General features: G+C 40.0%; 2 protein-coding genes across 2 annotated transcripts; both read left to right on the top strand.

The window, feature by feature from the left end:
- Nucleotides 1-761: 761 nt before the first annotated feature.
- Nucleotides 762-3,446, top strand: pth4 (parathyroid hormone 4). Its single transcript, XM_070903539.1, has 3 exons — nucleotides 762-791; nucleotides 2,006-2,094; nucleotides 3,176-3,446. The coding sequence occupies exons 2-3, from the start codon at nucleotides 2,009-2,011 to the stop codon at nucleotides 3,444-3,446; spliced, it is 357 nt and encodes a 118-aa protein (XP_070759640.1). The 5' UTR covers nucleotides 762-791; nucleotides 2,006-2,008.
- Nucleotides 3,447-6,568: 3,122 nt separating this feature from the next.
- cept1b (choline/ethanolamine phosphotransferase 1b) lies at nucleotides 6,569-17,176 on the top strand. The gene is made up of 10 exons (XM_070902451.1): nucleotides 6,569-6,674; nucleotides 7,671-7,973; nucleotides 9,015-9,189; nucleotides 10,411-10,558; nucleotides 10,652-10,793; nucleotides 12,851-12,935; nucleotides 13,274-13,405; nucleotides 14,383-14,541; nucleotides 15,438-15,563; nucleotides 16,296-17,176. Exons 2-10 carry the CDS (start codon nucleotides 7,783-7,785, stop codon nucleotides 16,416-16,418), a joined length of 1,281 nt encoding a protein of 426 aa, XP_070758552.1. The 5' UTR covers nucleotides 6,569-6,674; nucleotides 7,671-7,782; the 3' UTR covers nucleotides 16,419-17,176.
- The last annotated feature ends 3,419 nt before the right edge of the window (nucleotides 17,177-20,595 follow it).

The following is a 20,595-nucleotide window of genomic DNA, read 5'->3' as shown; positions in this document are numbered from 1 at the left end:
ACGACTGGGTTTCTGACGGAGACTGTGGTGACACCGCGGCAACCAGGGACTCCAGTTTATTTGGGTTCATTAGTGTGGTGGTTGTAATGTCAAGGAGCTGGAGAAGAGCTCCAGGCGACAAGCATCTTAACTACAGAGAGAGAAAGTGTTGAGAAAAGTTTAAACCTGAAGTGACAGACAGTTTGCTGACGTTCAGTTTATCCACACTGACTCATTCCTGTTTGTCTGCAGCCTCAACATCAATAAAACCATTCAGGCGCCCATTTTTCTAAATTCCTCTTTGTCAGACGCCTGAATCTCTCCGGGAGGAACGCGGCGGATTAGACCAGAAAATAGAAAAATGATAATCCCTCAATTGAATTTCATCCTTCTTTTCAAAACACCTGATTATGTAAAGAGTATCAGCGAGTGTGTAAACCTCCTCCTCTGTCACACTGAGGTGCAGGAGGCTGTTTGGGATTGTATTAACACAAATAACCTGGAAACTGTTTGATATTTTCCCTCTGCAGACACAGAATCACATGTCAGAGAGATGACGGTGCTGACGTTTGTTTCATTGGCAAATCAAACAGCCCACTTTGAATTTGTTGTGACTCTTAAGCCTGTGGGAGGTCTGAACAAGTGTGTGTGTGTGTGTGTGTGTGTGTGTGTGTGTGTGTGTGTGTGTGTGTGTGTGTGTGTGTGTGTGTGTGTGTGTGTGTCAGGGGGCTTTATAAAAGGTCTGGAGGTCGAACCTGAAGTCAGTTTAGTGTCTGATCATTAGAGGAGCTGCTGTCACCAACAGGGACAATGTAAGTACTCGTTCGTCATCACTTAACAAAGCTCAAAGTGTGGTTTTTATTTTAATTTGCTAGTTTTTCTCCTAGTTTTATCTTTTAGTTTAACTTCTGTGATCTGTGTTTTTATTCTCTTCTTTTAAAAGTTACTTCTATAAATGTGGTGGTTTATGTTCCACTCGTCAGAACGAACACATTTTCCTGTTAAAAAAGAATGACTTTATATGTGATGCATTTTCCATGAAAAAAAACATCACTAATAGAGAACTTTAAAATTGAATTTAACTTTCTAAAATTGTGTTTTTTGTTTAAAAAAAATGGAAAATTGAGGAATAGAAAATCAGAGTAGTGTCCGTTTCTATTTGTGGGTTTCGTTGATTGACTGAACAGGCGTCATTCTGAGACGCTCACGTGGCTGTTTTAAAGTTTACGTGTTTTTCTTTTCCGTTGTGAACGACAGGAGTTCTATATATTCTTCAGCTTCCTTGCTGCTCAGGTTCACATGATTTATTGTTGAGATTTAGGAGGTGTGCTCTTCGGTTCCTCTGTGACCTACAGTTACCCATAATACCTTTCTCTGCGTAGACCTGCAGAGATGTTTACACGTGTCTTCGGGTAAAACGTAATTCCTGCCAGAGAGGGGAGGAACCTAAGCCTCTGATTGGCTGGTGGGGCTGCTCTTCTTTCCCATCGTCACACTTGGAGCGCGTTCAGCCCCGACAAAATGTTCTGGATTAAAGCTGCCAAAATGTTTTACTTTACACAACTTTATCAGGCAAATAGTCAAAATGACTAAAGACCAGGATGTTAATAAGCACAATTTTAATGACATCCTGCTGACATCATAGCTGCAAACCTCCAGGTCTGAAAACATCCACAGAAACAAAACTGATTCCAGCATATTTAGATTCAATCAGGGACATTCACTTTGTATTTGGAGCTAAACAGTCAAGTTGTGTTTGTCACTATTTATTAAAGGACATCTGCATTTCTAGGAGCTCACATAGTGTTTTATGTATCTCTGCTATACAGAATTTTCTCACATCTTTGTGCTTTTCTTGTGGGTGATTTCACTTCCTGAGAACTCACATATGGCAATAACAACCGGTAGACATGTAACCAATGACGGTCACTAAACAGCTGACATGAATCTAAAAAACGAAATGTTTCTTGATGCTCCCCGTCCTTTTGTCTGTTACATGCGAGTGTTTGTTGCTGTTTTGTTACAGAAGATGCAGATGTTCCACAGACCTGTGCAGTGGCTCGCCGTCATGCTTCTTGTCATCTTTACAACTGGCCAGTGTCAACAGAACGAGAGGTGAGAACATTTTTACAGGATGTGAATGATTTTGAACGAGTACCTTAAGAAGTGTAGCAGTAGCAAAATGTTCGGTGTGCATCAGCTGTAGCTTTAAGGAATACTCGACTGAAAATTATATTTTCAAATACATGGAGACCCAGAATCACAGCAAAACAACAAAATGTCCCTGTTTACAAACAGAACCATAACATCACCGTTATTCTCATTGTGTGGCTAAATGACTGGTTGAAAATGTGTGTTACATTAAAGCATCCAAATTCAGGCATTTTTTGGGTCACTACTGAGCAATATCACAAAAACAGAACGTCAGGCAGAATGAGTTGGATTTGTCGGATGCAATGTTGAAAGTTGGATCCTCCTCCCGCCTCGTAGTTTCCTCTTGGATGGTGCTCACAATCTGACACCTGGTCGCTGCGTTTTCCTGCCCTCACACCTGGCTGGGGGCTTCACACCCGCTGCCCAAAGACTGATTATTTTTGTCTATACATTGTTTTTTAGGGAAATGCAACTCATTCTGCCTTTAAGTGAAATGTGAAAACGATGAAATGTGATTTCTTGAAATATCACTTTGTATGTTTGGTGATATTTGATTCATGTCTGCTGATGTTTTCAAAGTTGCGCAACTTGAAGTCAAGTCAAACCACATTCATTTAGATAGATGGTTTTCAAATTAAAATACTTAAATGTCATAAATTCAGCGGTATTTAAATTTCAACATTGACTGAATAGGTATTCAGTTGCTAATGAGATTCTAATCTTTCTGGACTTTTTTTCTTCCATACTGGTATTTTCTGTAGATTGAATAGTAACGTACTGTGTGTACTGAGTCCTGGCCTGTACTGAGTCCTGACCTGTACTGAGTCCTGGCCTGCACTGAGTCCTGGCCTGTACTGAGTCCTGACCTGTACTGAGTCCTGACCTGTACTGAGTCCTGGCCTGCACTGAGTCCTGACCTGTACTGAGTCCTGGCCTGTACGGAGTCCTGACCTGTACGGAGTCCTGACCTGTACTAAGTCCTGACGTGTACTGAGTCCTGACCTGTAGCGGTCCTGACTAACAGACCTCTGTTTCCCTACAGTCGCCGAGCTGTGACTGAACACCAGCTGATGCACGACCGCGGCCGAAACATCCAGAGTCTCAAGAGACTCATCTGGCTGTCCAGCGCCATCGAGGGTCTCCACACTGCCCAGACTCGCTCTGCTGCTTTCAACCCCACAAAGGCCCTGAACCTGGCTCTGAATCCAGCACTGGTCCCTGCTGCTGAGAGCCCCCAGCCCGCCCGGGTGCAGAGCCTCCTGAGAGACTTCTTTAATCCCTACCTGACTCAACTGTCCGACAGAGAGCCCTAACATCACACTGACGCACAGACATGAAGCTACTGTACACATTCATGATTTAAAACATTTAACATTTATATGTGTCCATCGTTTGAACAATAAAACGGGTAAAAGCAAAACGACAAGAACATCTTTAGTGCCAAGACACCCATTCAACTGCAGACGAGGACAAATGTCTCCAAGAGTTTAAAAGCAGATTAGCTGTGAATTATTTGAGTTTGAGCTGCCTGAAGGTAGTTTAGCAGCGGCCCTAAAAAAAAACACTGTTCGTCTTAATGTATACGTCAAGGGCTGGGCGATACAACCAAAAAATAAAATGTTTTCAAGCATGAGACAATTCACGATTTCTTTCCTAAATAAGTCACAGTAAGACTAAAACATATATATTTAGGCCTACATGTGCAAAACAGAGCAGGAACAATAAAAGACCTGCTCCAAACGGAATTAGAGGTTATCCCACACAGACTGTCAGGACCAGATGCTTCAACTAAGTTTAGCACTAACATCCACTTCAACAATCAGCAGACAGGCCGCTCGCTGATTCATCTGCTCCGTTCGTGTTTCGTGACATCAGCAGATATCTGCAGACAGATGGCTTGCTGGTGTTAGCTACGCAGCTAAGACGTCAGGGACAGAGTGAACAAGAAGCAGAATCTGCATTTGATTTGTATTTTTCACATCATACAAAAAGTAAAATTTGAATTGCTCGAATTAATTTGATATATATCGCCCAGCCCTACTGTTAGCATACTTACATCTGCTCCATTTCTCATTCTCTTCAATTGAAAACAAATTCAAGCGTGTTCACAGTTCAGCCAATAGAAACACTGTGTTTGGAAATGAAGAAGTTGTCGTTTTAACGCTCTACCAGACTACAAACTGCAGCATCGCTTTCATACACAGTTCACAGTCTGTGATCGCTCTGCTCAACCTTTATTTATTACCTCACATCAGACATGTGACCTCACATCATTTTCAGGGCAGTTTTGTTGGACAGAAGGCTAACGTGAACGTACTTTTAGTGACATTAGAGAAAGAGTAACAGGCTGCATCTCTTCGTTTAAACCTGTCTCTTAAAAAACATAATGAGAATCCCTTTTTAATGAATTAATAAGCAAAACAACACATTTCATTTGTTTTCCTAAAGTCCAATCTTCAGTACAATATTTCAAAACTATATCCACTTGTAGCGACTAAAAAATTATAAACAGTTTTATGGTTTTGTGATTTTACGGTTAAGTTGAGGCACAGTTGAGGGAAGATGAGGGTCTGAAAAAGACCAGGGTGAGGGCTGGAGCTATGCTTCTCCGGGCTGCACGGAGGCGAACGTGCACAGGGTCGCTTGGATATTTATTTCATACTTGTAGAACAGTCTCTGTTTTAAATCTGCCGCTCGACAGGGGTTGAATCAACCAATCTCTTTGGAGAACCATAATTCCAGCCTAAACCTAAACCTAAACTTACCACACTCAGGATTCAGCGTTAGTCCTGGACCTTGTATGTCCATCATCCACTTTGACCACCTTCCTATGACTTGTGTGTCGTACAAGAAACACTAGTATTTCCTTTACCTGGAAAACCATTACCCCTGAACATAATCATAATAAAAACCAATTTGGCAAACTAGTGGTATATATATGTAATTTCTAGGACACAGGGTTGCTTCATCGTCACCTCATCGTCACACTGATGGATTTTACAGTGTAGTTGTGTTACGGAGAGATGTGGACGGGAGGAACGATTACAGACACCAACAAGTCTTAATATATAGATCTGAGAATGTGAGTGTTGTATTAAGATAAGAGTAGTTAAAGCTGCAGCTGATGCAGTCGTGTGTGCGAGGCAGAAGACAGGAGGGAACTGATATACAGTATAAATCGTTCAGATCTTGTTTGTGTATTAAATATTTTCCATCATCGCCATTGGATTTTATGCAACTTAATGCAGCTGTCAGCATGTCTGAATTGTGCATGTTGTTTATTAATCTTTCCTTGGCTGTAGTTATTGCTTAGCGTATGATAATATCCATGTGTAGTCGAGTCTGTCTTCATGCTACATTTGTTTCTCCAGTAGGATACTCTGATTACTACTTTTAATTAGTGATTGAATCATCTTCACTTCTCTTATTCAGTGTAGAGTTTAATATGCACAGTCCATAGTGCGGTCTGAACTTAGAGACTAGATCACGCTCGATGTATGGAATGATGTAAATGAATACCAAGTGTCTGATTAATTCTCTTTGCGCATGTATAAAGAGATGTGTGGTTGTATAACAGTGATTTGAATGCCTGTAATTTTCATTTTTGAAAATTTCTATTAAACTTTGTTTAATGTGTTTGTGCGTCATCTTTTTGCTTAAACATTTTTGTTTAGCTTACCATTTGCTGAACCCCAGTCAAATAACTTAGCAATCATGACTTTACACAATAGGTCTGTCAGTTATTTTTGGAAATCTCCGCATGTTGAATCGGGTGTGTAGAGCTGTAGTAAGAGAGATCCTCTGTGTACAAAGAGTTTAGAGGGTCGTGTCTTTTTAATTGTTTTCCAAAAACAAAAGAGCAAAAGGATAAGAAATGGATCAAACTGTGTGTTTATCTGTTCTAACATAAGATGCTAACATTTGCATGTCCAGCTAAAGTATGTACATACCTGCTGACGTGATAATAAACAAAGAATGAATTGTGAGGTTCTGTTTACATTCAGCTCACATGGACCTTCTCACAGGTTCTCCTGTTTAGTTTGTTTTAGCCTCCTTCAGTTTCAGCTTCATCGTCCATCACTTTGACCCCTGAGAATTACTAAAGACTCTATCTATAATCCAAATGGAAACACTGTTCATACACACTACATGTCCATATCTGAGAGACTGAATGGTGATTGAAGTAGTACAGTGTTTGTCCTGCAGAGAGCAGAAATGTGTACTGTAGAGTCTAAGCTGCCAAAAAAAAGAAAAGAAGGAGGAGGAGGATGTCTGCCTGGGAGACCCGACTCAGGGTGCCAAGTCTCTGAACAACACAGCTTCGCGAGATTTCCGTGATGGCTAACGTTAACTAGCTTGCTGTGACAACCACAGTGACACCGGTCGTGGTGATCCACCTACAGCTGCAAACGTCCCTCTGGTATTCTGAGTCCTAAAGAGAAACTCTAAACTGACCACCCACAGAGGGGTACTATCTGTCGGCTTGAAGCGCCCTCACCGCCCCTCGGACTGTCCGCGGCTCTCGTCCTTTAATCGGCCAGGTCAGTCGGTGTTACATCCGTCAGTTCAGCACCTCGCTAGCTGTCTTTGGGTTAGCTAGTCAGGCTAGCTTAAGCTAGCCGCAGTCTTCACGGGAGGTGTCAGTATTATAGTCTGATTTAATCAGTATCTTAAACGGGAAATGATATTTTCAGTAATTCAAGTATGAAGAAGTGATAATAAGCTAACAGCAAGCAAGTAACTTTAAATTACCAAACTGACACTAGACTTCCGTAGCTTCTCGCTGAGCAAACGTTACAACCAGCCCAGCTAATGCTAATCTTCAACATCAGCAATACTGATGTTAAGTTAGCTAATAGCAAGTATGCTAGCCAGCGTTAGCAAACCGTTGAAGCGGGTTGTTTGTTGTCAGTATCTCATGTGTTGCTGACAGTCACAAGAAATAGTTTAGTAACAGTGATACGGTTGCATCAAGTGGATCTTTCACACGGTCCTTGGTTTGTACAGTGTCATCAGTTAACTGATTAAATGCTGTTATTGGCTCGTCATAGATGGTACCTGTTACAGTAGTGTGAACCACCAGTACACTCCTGATGGAATCAATCACATTGCAATAACATTTGACAATAACACGCGTGACAGTTCAGGGCAGTTTCTCACCCTTTTGCTCCTCTTGGGCTGACGTCCACTGGCGCCCCCGAGGGGACTGATCTTTGATCATTTTTGATTATCGATTAATCGTGTCAGTCATTTTTAAAGCAAAAGAACCAACAATTCTCTGCCTGCAGCTTCTCCTATGTGAGGGTTTGCTGCTTCTCTGTTTCATGTCATAGTAAACTGAATATCTTTGGATTTTGAACTAAATGATGACCAAATGATTAGCAATTAATAATCAGAGAGAATAATCATCAGATTGATCAGTGATGAAAACAATCATTAGTTGCAGCCTGAGTAAAATGATTCATGGGTTTTGAGAAGCTATATTCATATATTGTGATATTCTTGCAGGAAAGTGTTGTGATATTGTTTTTTCTTAGGTATTGTCCAGCCTCACCCAGCCCCACTGTGGATCTTTAGCCCCTCCGGCAGGACAGTGGCAGAGGCAGAGCCAGAGCCGTCGGGGACCAGACCAGCAGGCAGAAGGGCTCCATGAGCACGACGGGGCAGCAGCAGGCGGGGGGGCTGCGCTCTCGCCGAGGCCTTGGCCGGGACAAGGACCCTGGGCAGGGCATGGGCATGGAGGCGGCCTGCTGGCTGGCCCCCGGAGTGCTGCGCAGACTGATCGAGCTGCCCTCACCCCCCCTGTCCCGTCACCAACTCAAGAGACTGGAGGAGCACAGGTAACACAGATCCCTGCTCTGCTGACTGAAACCAACTCAAGTAAAACTTTATCTTATGTGGGGTTATTTAATGTTATGTGATATGTATGGAACTGTACAGTAACGCCCAGAGGTTAAGCAGTTTGGTATTGATGGGTTCAGTGTGTGATGAGTAGATGGCGTCATATGTGGCTGTATGAAAGGGGTGTTTGTGACATCATCAAGTTTTGTCAGAATGGACACTTCAAATTTAGTTGTTTAAATTGTGACATCTTTAATTTAATTAAATCTTCAATCTCAATCAAAATCTTCATTAAACTCCAGGTCGGTTTTTGTGGTCTACACAGGTCGAATCAAGATACGATTGTGGTGAAGTATTTTCACAAACTTCTGATTCAACTTGAATAGAATCAAGTAAAATAATGCAGTTGTTTATTGTTTCAGTCCTTCCAGAGTCAGTCAGAGAAACTAACCACTTTAGCTCACATTTATTAGGATATAGCATTCGTGGTATATGTAACATGACTAAATAATATTCAAATATGACATTCAAAAGTAGCACTGTGTTTATTGATAACAGTTGCACAGTTGTCAATTGTGGTCAAAATAAAAAACTGTCAGGTCTGACAATGATTTGATATTAGACTGACGACACCTAAATGAACTGATGGCTCTGCAGCTGCGTGAGCTCACGTTAACTTCACAGCTCTGAATCCTGGAGTTCTCAATTCAGAGCGTTTAAGGTGATCAGTTTAAAACGCTGATATGATGTGATTAAAGGTTTAACAGGAGATTCTGACATTTCTGTCCGCTAGCTGTCTGTCAGTTACACTGCACAGCTACCTGCTACCTGTCTGAAATTGATGAAATCCAAGGTTGCCGGCTTGAGCTGTCTCTTGCTACAGCTCAGCCCTAATGAAAGTCAACAACTGTCATATAAATTACCACCCAGCCCTAGTCATGATTCCAATATTATGTCATCATCTGGTCCTTCCTGGGGGTGAGATAAGTCTCCAGGGTAAAGTCACCATCTGCTCACTTGGCTGTTGTCCGTCCCTGCAGGTACAGCAGTGCTGGGCGCTCCCTGCTGGAGCCTCTGATGCAGCGTTACTGGGAATGGTTGGTGGGACGAGTCCCTTCCTGGATTGCCCCCAACCTCATCACCATCATCGGCCTGGCAACCAACGTCTTCACCACCCTCGTGCTCATCTACTACTGCCCAACTGCCACTGAGCAGGTTAGTCAGTAGCTACAACAACAATGTTTTCTTGTCAAAACAAAATTAAACATGCTACAATTCATGTTAACACAAATACTGTTTTCATTCACTAATTAAATCAGCTGCTTCTACTTTGCTGTTTTGTGCATGTATTAAGATACTGCAAATGTTTCCCGTTAACAGATTACCAGGAAAGGGAGGGATTATTTTTAGCTGCTGGAGGGATTTTAATGTGAAACATCTGCAGGAGGTTTTCATTATGTTTTTCTTTATTGTAACTGAACAGTAGTGAAAAAATGAGAAGAAATTAGAATTGATTCATGAGTAAAAAAACACATTTTTATTAAAAAGAGATGGCAGAGTAGTGAGTAATATGAAGGAACAAACAAAACAAAGTTGGGTTTGCTTAAAGTAAAAAAGTTGTCTTCTTTGCTCCAAATAAAATCTTTTGGAACAGCTCACCTGTGTGTCATACAAGGTTAGTGAATGAACGTATCGAGCCGGCCGTCGTGGGTCCTGAGCTTTTGCCTCTGCTGCCCAGCGGCCAGCTCTGGGCATATTTGATTACAGGGACAGTCACAGCAAGTCTTATATTAATGGGGCAGTTCTGGGAAACAGACTTCCAACACAACAATGACAAGGGACCCCTGATTTGTCATAGGGTATCTGTGGTAGAAAATAACTGAAACGTGTATGTAAAATTGCTGAATCACCATTAAATAATCTGTTGAATAAGTCACAAGGGGCATTGCAACCTTTTGATGTGAGAGAAGGTTGAGACTGTCCAGTCATAAAAATTAGACGACATTGGGGTGTCTCAGTTGCGATATGCTTGAAGGAAACTGGTTCTGGCTGGATTTTGGTGTTTAGAGAAGAAGACAAGGTAGCATAAAGAGCCATACATGCCCTTCTTCGTGACCTTGTCCTCATGGCAGCCTGGGGAGTATATCGAGGCTAGTGACGGGGGGGGTTATGATGCAGACCCTATGCAGCCTGGGATATGTGGACTCATGGTGCTAGTACTATAATAATACATTAATTTAAGTTCAAAGGAGACTGACCAGAGAGTGTGTCTCTATTCATCAGTATCACTGCACACTGTATATGGCTCAGGGTTAAACTGATCTGAAGCTGCCCGCTCTGAAACTGGAGCTCTTGCGATTCAGCTGTATGTCTGCGGGCTTCATGGCAGCGTGACCCCTACTCCATATGAGTGTGTGTGTGTGTGTATTGTTTCAGGCTCCTCTCTGGGCATACCTGCTGTGTGCTGTGGGTCTGTTTATCTATCAGTCATTGGACGCCATCGACGGGAAGCAGGCCAGACGCACCAATAGCAGCTCTCCGCTGGGCGAGCTGTTTGACCACGGCTGTGACTCCCTCTCCACCGGTCAGTGTTTTCCTGTTTGACTTTGATCTACTGTGTTTCAGTGAATCTGAAGCCCTTTTAACACTTTCTGTGTTCATGCGTTTGTCTCTGCAGTGTTTGTGGTGTTGGGAACCAGTATAGCAGTGCAAATGGGTACCAACCCTGACTGGATGTTCTTCTGCTGCTTCGCCGGGATGTTTATGTTCTACTGTGCCCACTGGCAAACATATGTGTCGGGAACGCTGCGTTTCGGCATGTGAGTCAACAAAAGCTGCTTGTTTGGGTTTTTTTGTTTGTTTGTTTGTTGTTGTCTTTTTTTTAAAAGCAAGAAGATAATTTCCATTCATTTGTCTAATAAGAAGCTCATCTCAGGAGTTACAATTCAGTCTGAGTGTTGCTATTTTTCAGTACTGCCACCAACACGATACCTGGGTTTCAGTGCTGATTCCATTCATTTTGCATTCAACAAAATATTGAAATATATCAGATGCATCAGTATTTAATATAATCTAAAGACAAAAACCAGTCGAATAACTTTGTCTAAATGAGCAGAGTGATGATTTAAATCTGGAAACATCTGATCCAAAATAAGTAAACAAGACTTACATTCAGTGCAGCAGCTGCTAAGTGTTAACAGCTCGGTGCCTCTCTGCGTTTTGGTTGTGGTATTTTCTTAGTTTTCTGTTGCCGTGGTTCTATATTGTTAAGATAAACACTTAAAGTCCCCCCAGTCTGATTCAGTTAAACCAACAAGTCATCCATCTACATATAATAATAATAATAATAATAATAATAATAATAATAATAATAATTATTATTATTATTAATATAATTAATTAAATAATTATTAAATAATTATTATTATTATTACACTCAACATTCAAAAAGTCAAACCAGTATATTGCCAAATTCAGTGAGCTCACCTGTGGGTTTGGCTAAACAGACTAAGTGCAGTGCTGAATAAAAGGACATTGAAATATTGAGTTAACACACAGACCTGCAACATGGACATGAAAAGGTTTTCAGTGTTTTCAGGTGCCTGGAAACCTTTTGAATAACAAGAAAAGTGCATTTATCAAATCTGAAAACACGTTTTGTTCACTTTTTGAACATTGAAAACATTGAAAAGTGGATAGCAACTAGCTATACTTCAGTGTTAGTGATTTCATTAGATTATAGCGGTTACGTGTGCAGGTGAGCTGTAGTAAATATGGATATATTCTGTGTGTAGATTTGACATAACAGAGGTGCAGATCTGTCTAGCAGGATTACAGATGCTCACAGCCACTGTGGGTCCCTGCCTGTGGAACATGATGGTAAACCTCCTGGCTGTTGCTGCATGGCTCACTGCTGCCTCCCTCCACAATGACCGCTGACCTCCGTGGAGTCGCATGGAGAATTTGAATTCAGTCTGCTCTGCTTAAAGGTGCAGTCAGTAAAATACAGCTCTGCAGTAACATCAGGTCTGCGTAGTCTCTGCCAAAACTCCCAACTAGTCCAAAGAAGTAGACTCTGACAAATATCAAGACAAAGTTCAGACTGACAGAGGAGACTTAAGCCAGCAGGAAATGCTAAAGTAGGTATACTAATATTCAAAGTTTCATCTTTTTAATTCATTTAATTCCAAACACCACCAAGACGGCAATGAGACACCTGCTGAACGTTAGTGAATAACATACTATGTTACATCATCTATCAAGACGGGATGATTTGCTGCTTTTCTCTGTTTTATATCATTCTAAACTGAGTATATTTTGGTTGGACAAAGTAAACACTTTCTCTTGAGCTCAGGGAAACTCTGACAGGCATTTTTCACTAATTTCTGATGTTTTATAGACTAATTGATTATGAATGTGTTTGTTAGTTGCAGCCCTCGTAAACACACACATCCAGACAGGCTATATCTGTTACTTATTCTCTTTCTTTCTGAGAGTAAGGTGTTCAGTACAGGATGTGGGTAGCCTAGCCTGTTCGAGTGGGTGCAGTGACTTCCTGGAGTGTCCTCTGGTTTCCTGGCAACATCACAGTGATGACAAGACTCTAAAATACATCAGCAGTCATAGAGGGAACAGAGGAGTGTGACCAAGTCCTTTTTGTTAAGAGAGCCGGTGAATTATTACTGATTGCATCTTTAATGCAGCTACTTTCCTGTTGGATCTTTAACCTCCAAATTAAACTTGTGTTGTGCAGAAGAACACAACAGCGTCCCATCAGCTCCAGCAGTGTGTTGTGGAAGAAGGCTGTAGGATGACTGTGTGCTGGTAGACGTCACTAATCCTCACTGTAAACTCTCTGCTTTCTCCTCCCACTCAGCATTGATGTGACTGAGGTGCAAATCTTCATAATAATCATGTATTTGCTGGCCGCCGTGGGAGGATCTGCTTTTTGGCAGTCACTGGTAATTGTGATCGGTTCTAATTCCTACAGATTAAGATTAATGAGACTGATGATGCCGTAACTGTATAATGATGTTTATATTGGTGCTTAAATTCTGCCCTAACATTCTTATTTTGACTGTTTTACTATAATTGTTATCAGAAATACAGAGAGTGTCACTCTGCATGCTTTTTCTCTTACATTACTCATGATGCTTTCTTTGTGGATGTAAAGATGAATGAACTCACGAATTACAACCATAGCTGGAAAATTACAGTATGATCAACACACCTTTTGATGTAAATGTCTGTGTTGTATTAGCACTCCTTAATTTTAGTGTGTGAATGTCTTGATTTCTAGATTCCGATCCTAAATATCCAGATGAAAATGGTTCCTGCCATCTGCACTTTTTTAGGAGCCATCTTCTCCTGCACCAATTACTTCAGAGTTATATTTACGGGAGGTGTGGGCAAAAACGGATCCACAATAGCAGTAAGTCTGAAAACTTCCTGATAAGTTAGTGATCCAAGAACGGATTGCAGCCCTGTCACCCAGAGCCGGACATATCAGAGGGGGCGGATATTGTTTCACCTCAGATAAATCGGTGTAGAAATGCTTACAAGCCGTGTCAACGTGAGATGTGCGCCATGTAGGGGGAGGAAACAAACCGCAATGACCAAGAGCTTATGAGGAGAGAGAGAGGGGAGGAGAGGTGTTTTTGTGCCATAACCTGCAGGAATCGCAAAAGTAATGCTTATGCTTTTAACCCGTGCCACACATTGATGGTTTGGCACACACACAGTTAGTTTCTTACTACTTGCAGAGCTAACTTTGTGTAGTTTTGTTTAGCATTATCACAGCTACAAGCTATTGTGCTGTTAGCTAGCCAGAGCCAGCAGAACATTTTTTCAAATACTGAAAATGTCTATATGCAAGATGTCAGTTTTATTTATTTAACCCAAATCACAAATTTGCCTCAGAGTGCTTGTCGCAATGAGATGTTTACCCTCCTGCTGCGCACATCTTTGATTATTTAATGAGAAATCTTTAATAGATTGATTATAAATACTGTGTAGAGTTTGATCCAGAGCGAGCCATTGAAACCCCCTTTAGGGTTGCGTCTCGACACCCTCTTGGATGTCAAAGCTGTTAGGCTGACTGTTAGGTTTTATTAGCTGTAGTTAATTATCATTAATTATGTCAGTTAAACATTCATCACAAGCCAGTGTCTGTTTGCAATACCACTCTGTATTGTTCAGATATTTAGAAAATAGAGTTGATGTCTATATAGCAGTCATTGCTAAATACTATGGTACTTTTTAATGTAATTCAGTGGGTCCATTTGACCCCCTCCCAGGCAATCCAGGACTTAACTGTATAAATACAATGTGCCAGTATAGCTCTACTGTATGTTTCTACTGACATTAAACATCTGTGTCTTCGTTGTGTCTTTGTGTCTCCGTCCTCAGGGAACCAGCGTCCTCTCTCCAGTCTTACATATTGGTTCAGTTATAATTTTGGCGATGATGATATACAAGAAGTCTGCTGTCCAGCTCTTCGAGAAACATCCGTGTCTTTACATCCTGGCGTTTGGCTTCGTCTCGGCCAAAATCACCAATAAATTAGTTGTAAGTCAAGTCTACTTTTTATAAGAGGGAGGTCAAATATAATGTTGTGGTCACAGGAAGGATACTCTAAAAATAAAAACCATTTCATCACCCAATAGTCCATACGTTTTTATGGTGACTGCTTTATCCTGGAAAGGGACAGATGTTCAAAACCATGTCAGAAGAGTTTAGTGAAACAGTTCACAGCCAATTTGTTCTCCTGAGTGCAAATACTCAGATAGTAAAATTAAAAAGTAGCGTTCTGAAATGTTTGAGTTTCATCTGTGTGTGTCTGCTGTAGAGCTCCAGGGCGTGTTCAGTGTAGCTTGGTACAAATACTGGGAGGAGAGGAAACTGCTAGCTTAGCGAGAAAAAGAAAATCTCCTTCTAACGAATCCAAAGCTGTCTGATTTGTTTAGCTTTAAAAACTTTTATACCAACAGAGTTTAAGCTGTGATTAAGGAAATTGAGGCCACACAATATTGAGCAATTTTACCATAAAATTAAACTAATAAACTTTTCTTAGATTATGAAACAACAGTTCTTGGTCGAGGACTTAGACCATAGAAAATATGGGACTGTTGACAAAGTTAGCGACTAGCTGGTAGAGAAAGTGGAACATCTGGCAAAAGACAATAATGACACCAGTTGCCATTTGAACTGGTGTACATCTTTGTTTTCAGTTTGCAGTTGACCTCCTGTGTTTGCCACATTAGTTATCATGATGAGTTAAACTTTATTGCCATCACGACAAAGTTGTTGGTATCTGAGTTCAGTGCGTCCGTTCGGTGGTCTGACTACCAAACCAAACCGTGACTGAGAAAGTTAACATGTATGTGTTAAACCGGAACTTAACTTCCCTTTAAAGCTTTAAGACTGTGTGTGTTTGTTTTTTTTCCCTGTCTGTTTGTCCACAGGTAGCACATATGACAAAAAGTGAGATGCATCTCCACGATTTAGCCTTCCTGGGACCAGGACTACTGTTCCTGGATCAGTATTTCAATAGTTTTATTGATGAGTACCTGGTGCTGTGGATTGCATTGGTAAGTACACATATGATGCTAGCTTTGGTTAAATGTATTCAGTCATGGTGTATATATATATACAGTTTATGTATATATGTAGTCAGTTAAGGTCATGTTTAATCAGTGATATTGACTCAGTCATTGTTACACTTTCACAGTGAGCGGTTGTTCGTGTGATATGGAATACTTGTTAGGAATGACAAAAACTAAAATACACTGTACATCAATTATGAGACACAAAGTCAAAATTATGAGATACTAACTAAAAGTAATGAGACTGAAAAACCGAGTTGAAACGAAGTAGAAATGGAGATTGTCAAGACTATACTGAAAGACTGAAATACAAATAAAAAGTATAAGACTATAAGGTATTAAGTAAAAGTATGACATACTAAGTTAAAATAATGGGACAAAATGGGAGTCAAAAGTCAAAAGCTTGAGACACTAAGTCAAAGTATGTTGACTTAGTAAGACGAAGTTAAATGTATGACACACTAAGTCCATTTTATCACTAACTTCAAAAATCTTACATACCAAGTCAAAATTATGAGGCTGAAGTACTATAGATGAAATACTAACTTACAATTAGACTAATATACAGAGTTCAAATTAAAACGAGATGGTTCATCTCAAGAGGTTAATCCTAATGAATGATTTTATGACTATGAGAGTAGTACTGTGTTTCCACGATGTGCACAGCTCCTGTTTTTCTGCTTGAAAAGAGTGATGGTGTTTCTTTCTCTCCTGCAGATCATTTCCTTTTTTGACTTGGTGCGTTACTGTGTCAGTGTTTGCAACCAGATTGCCTGCCATCTTCACATTTTTGTTTTCAAAATCAAGCCTTGTTCAGTGCTCAGTTCAGCTCCTCACTGAGGACACGCCGGCCATTACTGACTCTGTCCCTTCCTGTTAGTCGCACTCATCTTTTCTTCCCTCTGTTTTCCACGTAGCGATGCAGGGGATGACGTGGTGTAAAGTATGTGCTTCTGCCAACTGAATGTGAGGACAAATAATATATATTAAGATACTGGAGTATTACTGTCATTGTTTTGTTTTTTTCACCAGTGCAGAATTGAATTTGTACCAGTTTCATCTTCTGCCCCCAGTAATAAGAAATCTCCTTCTGACAAACTCATGGCTACACAGAGCAAATATTTCAGGAGAGTACAGGTGCTACTCAGTATGTTCAAGGAGAGAAACTTAAGTGTGTTTTAACGTTTCATGTGCAAAGAACATGTATAGGAAATGAATCAAACTCTTTGCTTTTCATGATTATAATTTTTGTAATATTTGCATAACTTTACCTTTTGCTATTGTAAATACCAAACTGTTACGGTGTCTTTGCTTCTCTTTTAATTTAAAACTCCTGCTTTGACACATTTATAAACCCTTTCCTTCATGTATATGATTTTAAAACTGTATCTCCTGCACATTACACGAAGCTGTGCAACTGTTTCACATCAGCAAAAATGCGGTTTTGGGGGAAACTTTAGTCGACTTTATTACGCTTTTCGTTTACACATCAGAATGTTCTTCTGCAAAATATTCACTGCCAACGTTTTTCGTTTAGTTTGTCAACTGAAAGCACTTCGTTAAAACGACACATGGAATTTTTTGGGGGGCTATTCAAGTCTGGGTATGGATTTATTGTGTATTTATTGTCATGTGTAATGTTATTTGCTAATATATTCATTATGAAGTTGATAGTTTGGTTAATTCGTCATGGAGTTTGGCTTCCTCTACACTTTATTTCTTTTTGTTGTAAATAGATAAAGACACGCCATACACAAGAGGGAAAGACACGACAACCACAATCAGTTTTTTTTCACATGTGACAAAAATATCTAAACTCAAAGGTCCACTTACTACCATTAAGAGCTATGTGGATGAAAGGTCAGGCAGGCCATTTTGCAGTTTATAGGAACAAAGATGTTTTACAGTGAAGCAGCCTGATGTGAACGTGTCTGTCCTTCCCTCTGGCTGTGGCTGCATTCAATCAGAGTTACAGATCACTCCGCCAGCCGTCACTCTGCTTTCTGTCACTCCTCGTCTCCCCTGGTATTATTATTCTGTATTTTTCTTAATGTCAACAAATCTCATGGAAAGACCAAAACCAACAATGTGTTAGTTTGTCTCTCAGAGCTTTCTGACTTTCCTACTCTGTCTGTGGCTCTCAGCCTCAAGCTCATTGATTCCTACTGAAGATGTAAAAAACACCTCACAAATATATAGTTTCATTTAAAAAAAAAAAAGAGACTCAAAACTAAAACAGCTGGTTACTGAGTTTTTAACAAATGTTACTTAAACTGGATGAATTATTTTCAGCAGTGGATGAATTCACATTTGCTGCTCTAGTGAGTATTTGGGGCAGCGGGACAGTGAGTCAAAATAAAGTACAGTGTGTGTTTTGTGGTAATGAACAATCAGTGCAACAGTGCATCATTGATGTGTTTTAATAGTTTTTGGACAACAAAGGAGCTCTATGGCTCAGAGGAATAAGATGCATCAGGCTTTGGACACACAGGGTTTTGATCTTTCCATGGGATATGTTGAATATAAGAAATTATCACCAGACTTATCCTTTTTAAAATGAACGACTATGTGCCGCCATGACGGTTATTCATGTGAACGTCACACTCCTCCTTGTGTTGCCGACAGACGCCGCTACTTAATCGAATCCCCGGTTTAAAAAAAAAAGTGTATTTATTAATGACATAATCTGGTTGACATTGTGTTTCCCCCAAAACATACCTGCTGCAGCAGAACAGGTGCACATGGACTGAACGTGTAGGAGATGAGGTCACACGATGACATCACAGTTTTTAAGGTGGTGACTGATGAGAATCAGATCAAACTTTTGTCCCTGACCGTTAATAAAAACCTGTTTTATTTGAAGTGGCTGCTGCTCACTCCGCCTCCACATCTACCATCATCATCATCCTGATGCTGTTGCAGCGCCACATACTGACTGAGTGTTTAATGTTGCTGCTTCTGAGGAGAACCTGTGGTGATGGCCTGTGTTAATGTGGAGGTCATGTTTGTCCTTAACGGAGATTAGTTTCTTGCTTTTGCATATTGTGCCTGCTTTATTTATATTTCGTGGAACAGTTACATCTGCAGAATCTGTACTAAGCTGCTACAGTTTGTTTTAAAAATGTAAAAGAAGATCTACAATGCCAAGTGTTGACTGTAGTGAGAGTCATTGATGTACAACAGCGTCAGAACAGTGTCGTTGTCTTAACTGGACGAGTTCAGGTTCTGCCTGGTTTGGTCGTAAACCACAGTTACCTGAACGCTGTTGGTCTTATTCACAGAAAAACAAACGCACTAGTGTTAAAGGGTCACTTCATCCAAATTACAAACACATTTGTCCTCAAATGCCTTGTGGTATCTTAAAATGAAATATTAGGAATATTATGAGATTTATAGAATAAAGATGTAATATTCTGAGAAAAAAAAGTTGTGTTTCATTCAAATAAAGTAGTTTTTAGTAAAAAAAATAAAATGTAAGGCATATAAAATATTTATAAAATGAAGCTGGAATTTATGAGAAAAAACGAAAATGAAGACAATATAATATGACATAACATAAGTTGTAATATTTGATTTAAAATACTTTGAGAGAAGAGTCATCATGAGACCATAGTTGGAATTTTGTCAAAATATTATTAAAGTGTAGTTGTATGTTTTTAGGAAAAATTCCAAATAGTATGAAAAAAGAAACGAGAAGAAAGTTTGAGAATGATGTGACACTGAGAAGGAAGTAATAATTTAATGAGAAATAATCGTGTCTGGAAAGGCCCACTGCCAATAGGAAAAAAAGAAATATAATTTTTAGACATATTTGGAGGAAAAAAGTAAAATCATGAGAATAAAGATAAAGATAAAGTTGTAATTGTTACAAAGAAAGTTGCAATATTTGGAGAATACACCCAAAATAATTTGAGAAAATAAGTCATGAGACTATAGTTGTAATTTTGAGAAGACAGTTGTAGGATTAGTCATAGAAATAAAGTCAGTATATTGAGAATAAAGTTGTAACTTTATGAGATATTGCTTCTGAAAAGATTTTTTTAAATGTGATTTTCCAATATGTTGAGCACCACAAACTAAATTCCATTCACCTACGTCGTCTTTGTCTTGAAGGCTGAAATCTTATGAGATTTTAAGAACTCGACAGGGTGTTTAGTGGGTAAATTATTTTTGTGATTTGTGTGAACTGACCCTTTAAACACAGCTCAATGTTGACATAAGGTCCATTTCTATTAAGGTGTTTTAATTTGACAGCTCACATGGGTGTAAATGGTACGTTATGCATTAAACAACAGTGTTAACTACAGCCGATCCCAGAATGTCACATTTAGGTTTTTCTTTAATCCTTTATTTTCTGCAGTGGATGTCTCTGTACAGTCACGTCTGTTCACTCTGGGTGTTTCAGGAGAAAATGGGAACTGGACTGATGCCCTAATCTGCATGTGTACTAAACTGCTGTACAGTTTGTACTATAGCTGGAGATTCTTTGTATAACCCACGACCTGAAACCCACAACTGAACAACTTTTCATAACATAATGAGATACAGCATCAACAGCAGAGGCTCATGTGCATATAGTTACTGATGTCTCTCATTGTTACTAGTAAAATTTTGCCTTAAACAAGTTTGTTTTCTATTGTTTTGTACAGAGATGAAGTCTTTCACGATGAGCATGTTGTCACTGTGTGTGTGTGTGTGTGTGTGTGTGTGTGTCTCTCTCTCTCTCTCTCTCTCTCGAAAGTTTGTGTAAAAGTTTGTCTTCTGTTGGCCAGACTCAGGTATATCACCAGTGTGCAGAACAGTGTGTTCCTAGACAAATACAGTAGACAACATCACCTGACAATCTCTCCTTCACCTACCAATGCAAATAAATTTCATACTCCCACCTGGAACCAGGTTTCTACTTGTGTTTTACTGGAAACGGTCAAACTGACGGATTCACATCCTCGTCCCTGCACCTTTGTGTCGTCTGTGGAAAACCACTTATGATGCCGCTGAAAACAACATTCAGTACGAA

Source organism: Enoplosus armatus, chromosome 3 (genome assembly GCF_043641665.1).
Source record: "Enoplosus armatus isolate fEnoArm2 chromosome 3, fEnoArm2.hap1, whole genome shotgun sequence".
Taxonomy (NCBI): Eukaryota; Metazoa; Chordata; class Actinopteri; order Centrarchiformes; family Enoplosidae; genus Enoplosus; species Enoplosus armatus.
Note: the sequence above shows the minus strand (reverse complement) of the source record. Positions and strands in the feature narration are given on the sequence as shown.

What these genes read in the sequence shown, in the direction of transcription:
- cept1b (XM_070902451.1), top strand. Translation starts at nt 7,783, where the DNA reads ATGAGCACGACGGGGCAGCAGCAGGCGGGGGGGCTGCGCTCTCGCCGA. An exon ending in CTGTGACTCCCTCTCCACCG is followed by an intron (nt 10,559 to 10,651) that starts GTCAGTGTTTTC and finishes TTGTCTCTGCAG; the next exon opens with TGTTTGTGGTGTTGGGAACC. An exon ending in GGAACGCTGCGTTTCGGCAT is followed by an intron (nt 10,794 to 12,850) that starts GTGAGTCAACAA and finishes CCTCCCACTCAG; the next exon opens with CATTGATGTGACTGAGGTGC.
- pth4 (XM_070903539.1), top strand. Translation starts at nt 2,009, where the DNA reads ATGCAGATGTTCCACAGACCTGTGCAGTGGCTCGCCGTCATGCTTCTT. An exon ending in CAGTGTCAACAGAACGAGAG is followed by an intron (nt 2,095 to 3,175) that starts GTGAGAACATTT and finishes GTTTCCCTACAG; the next exon opens with TCGCCGAGCTGTGACTGAAC.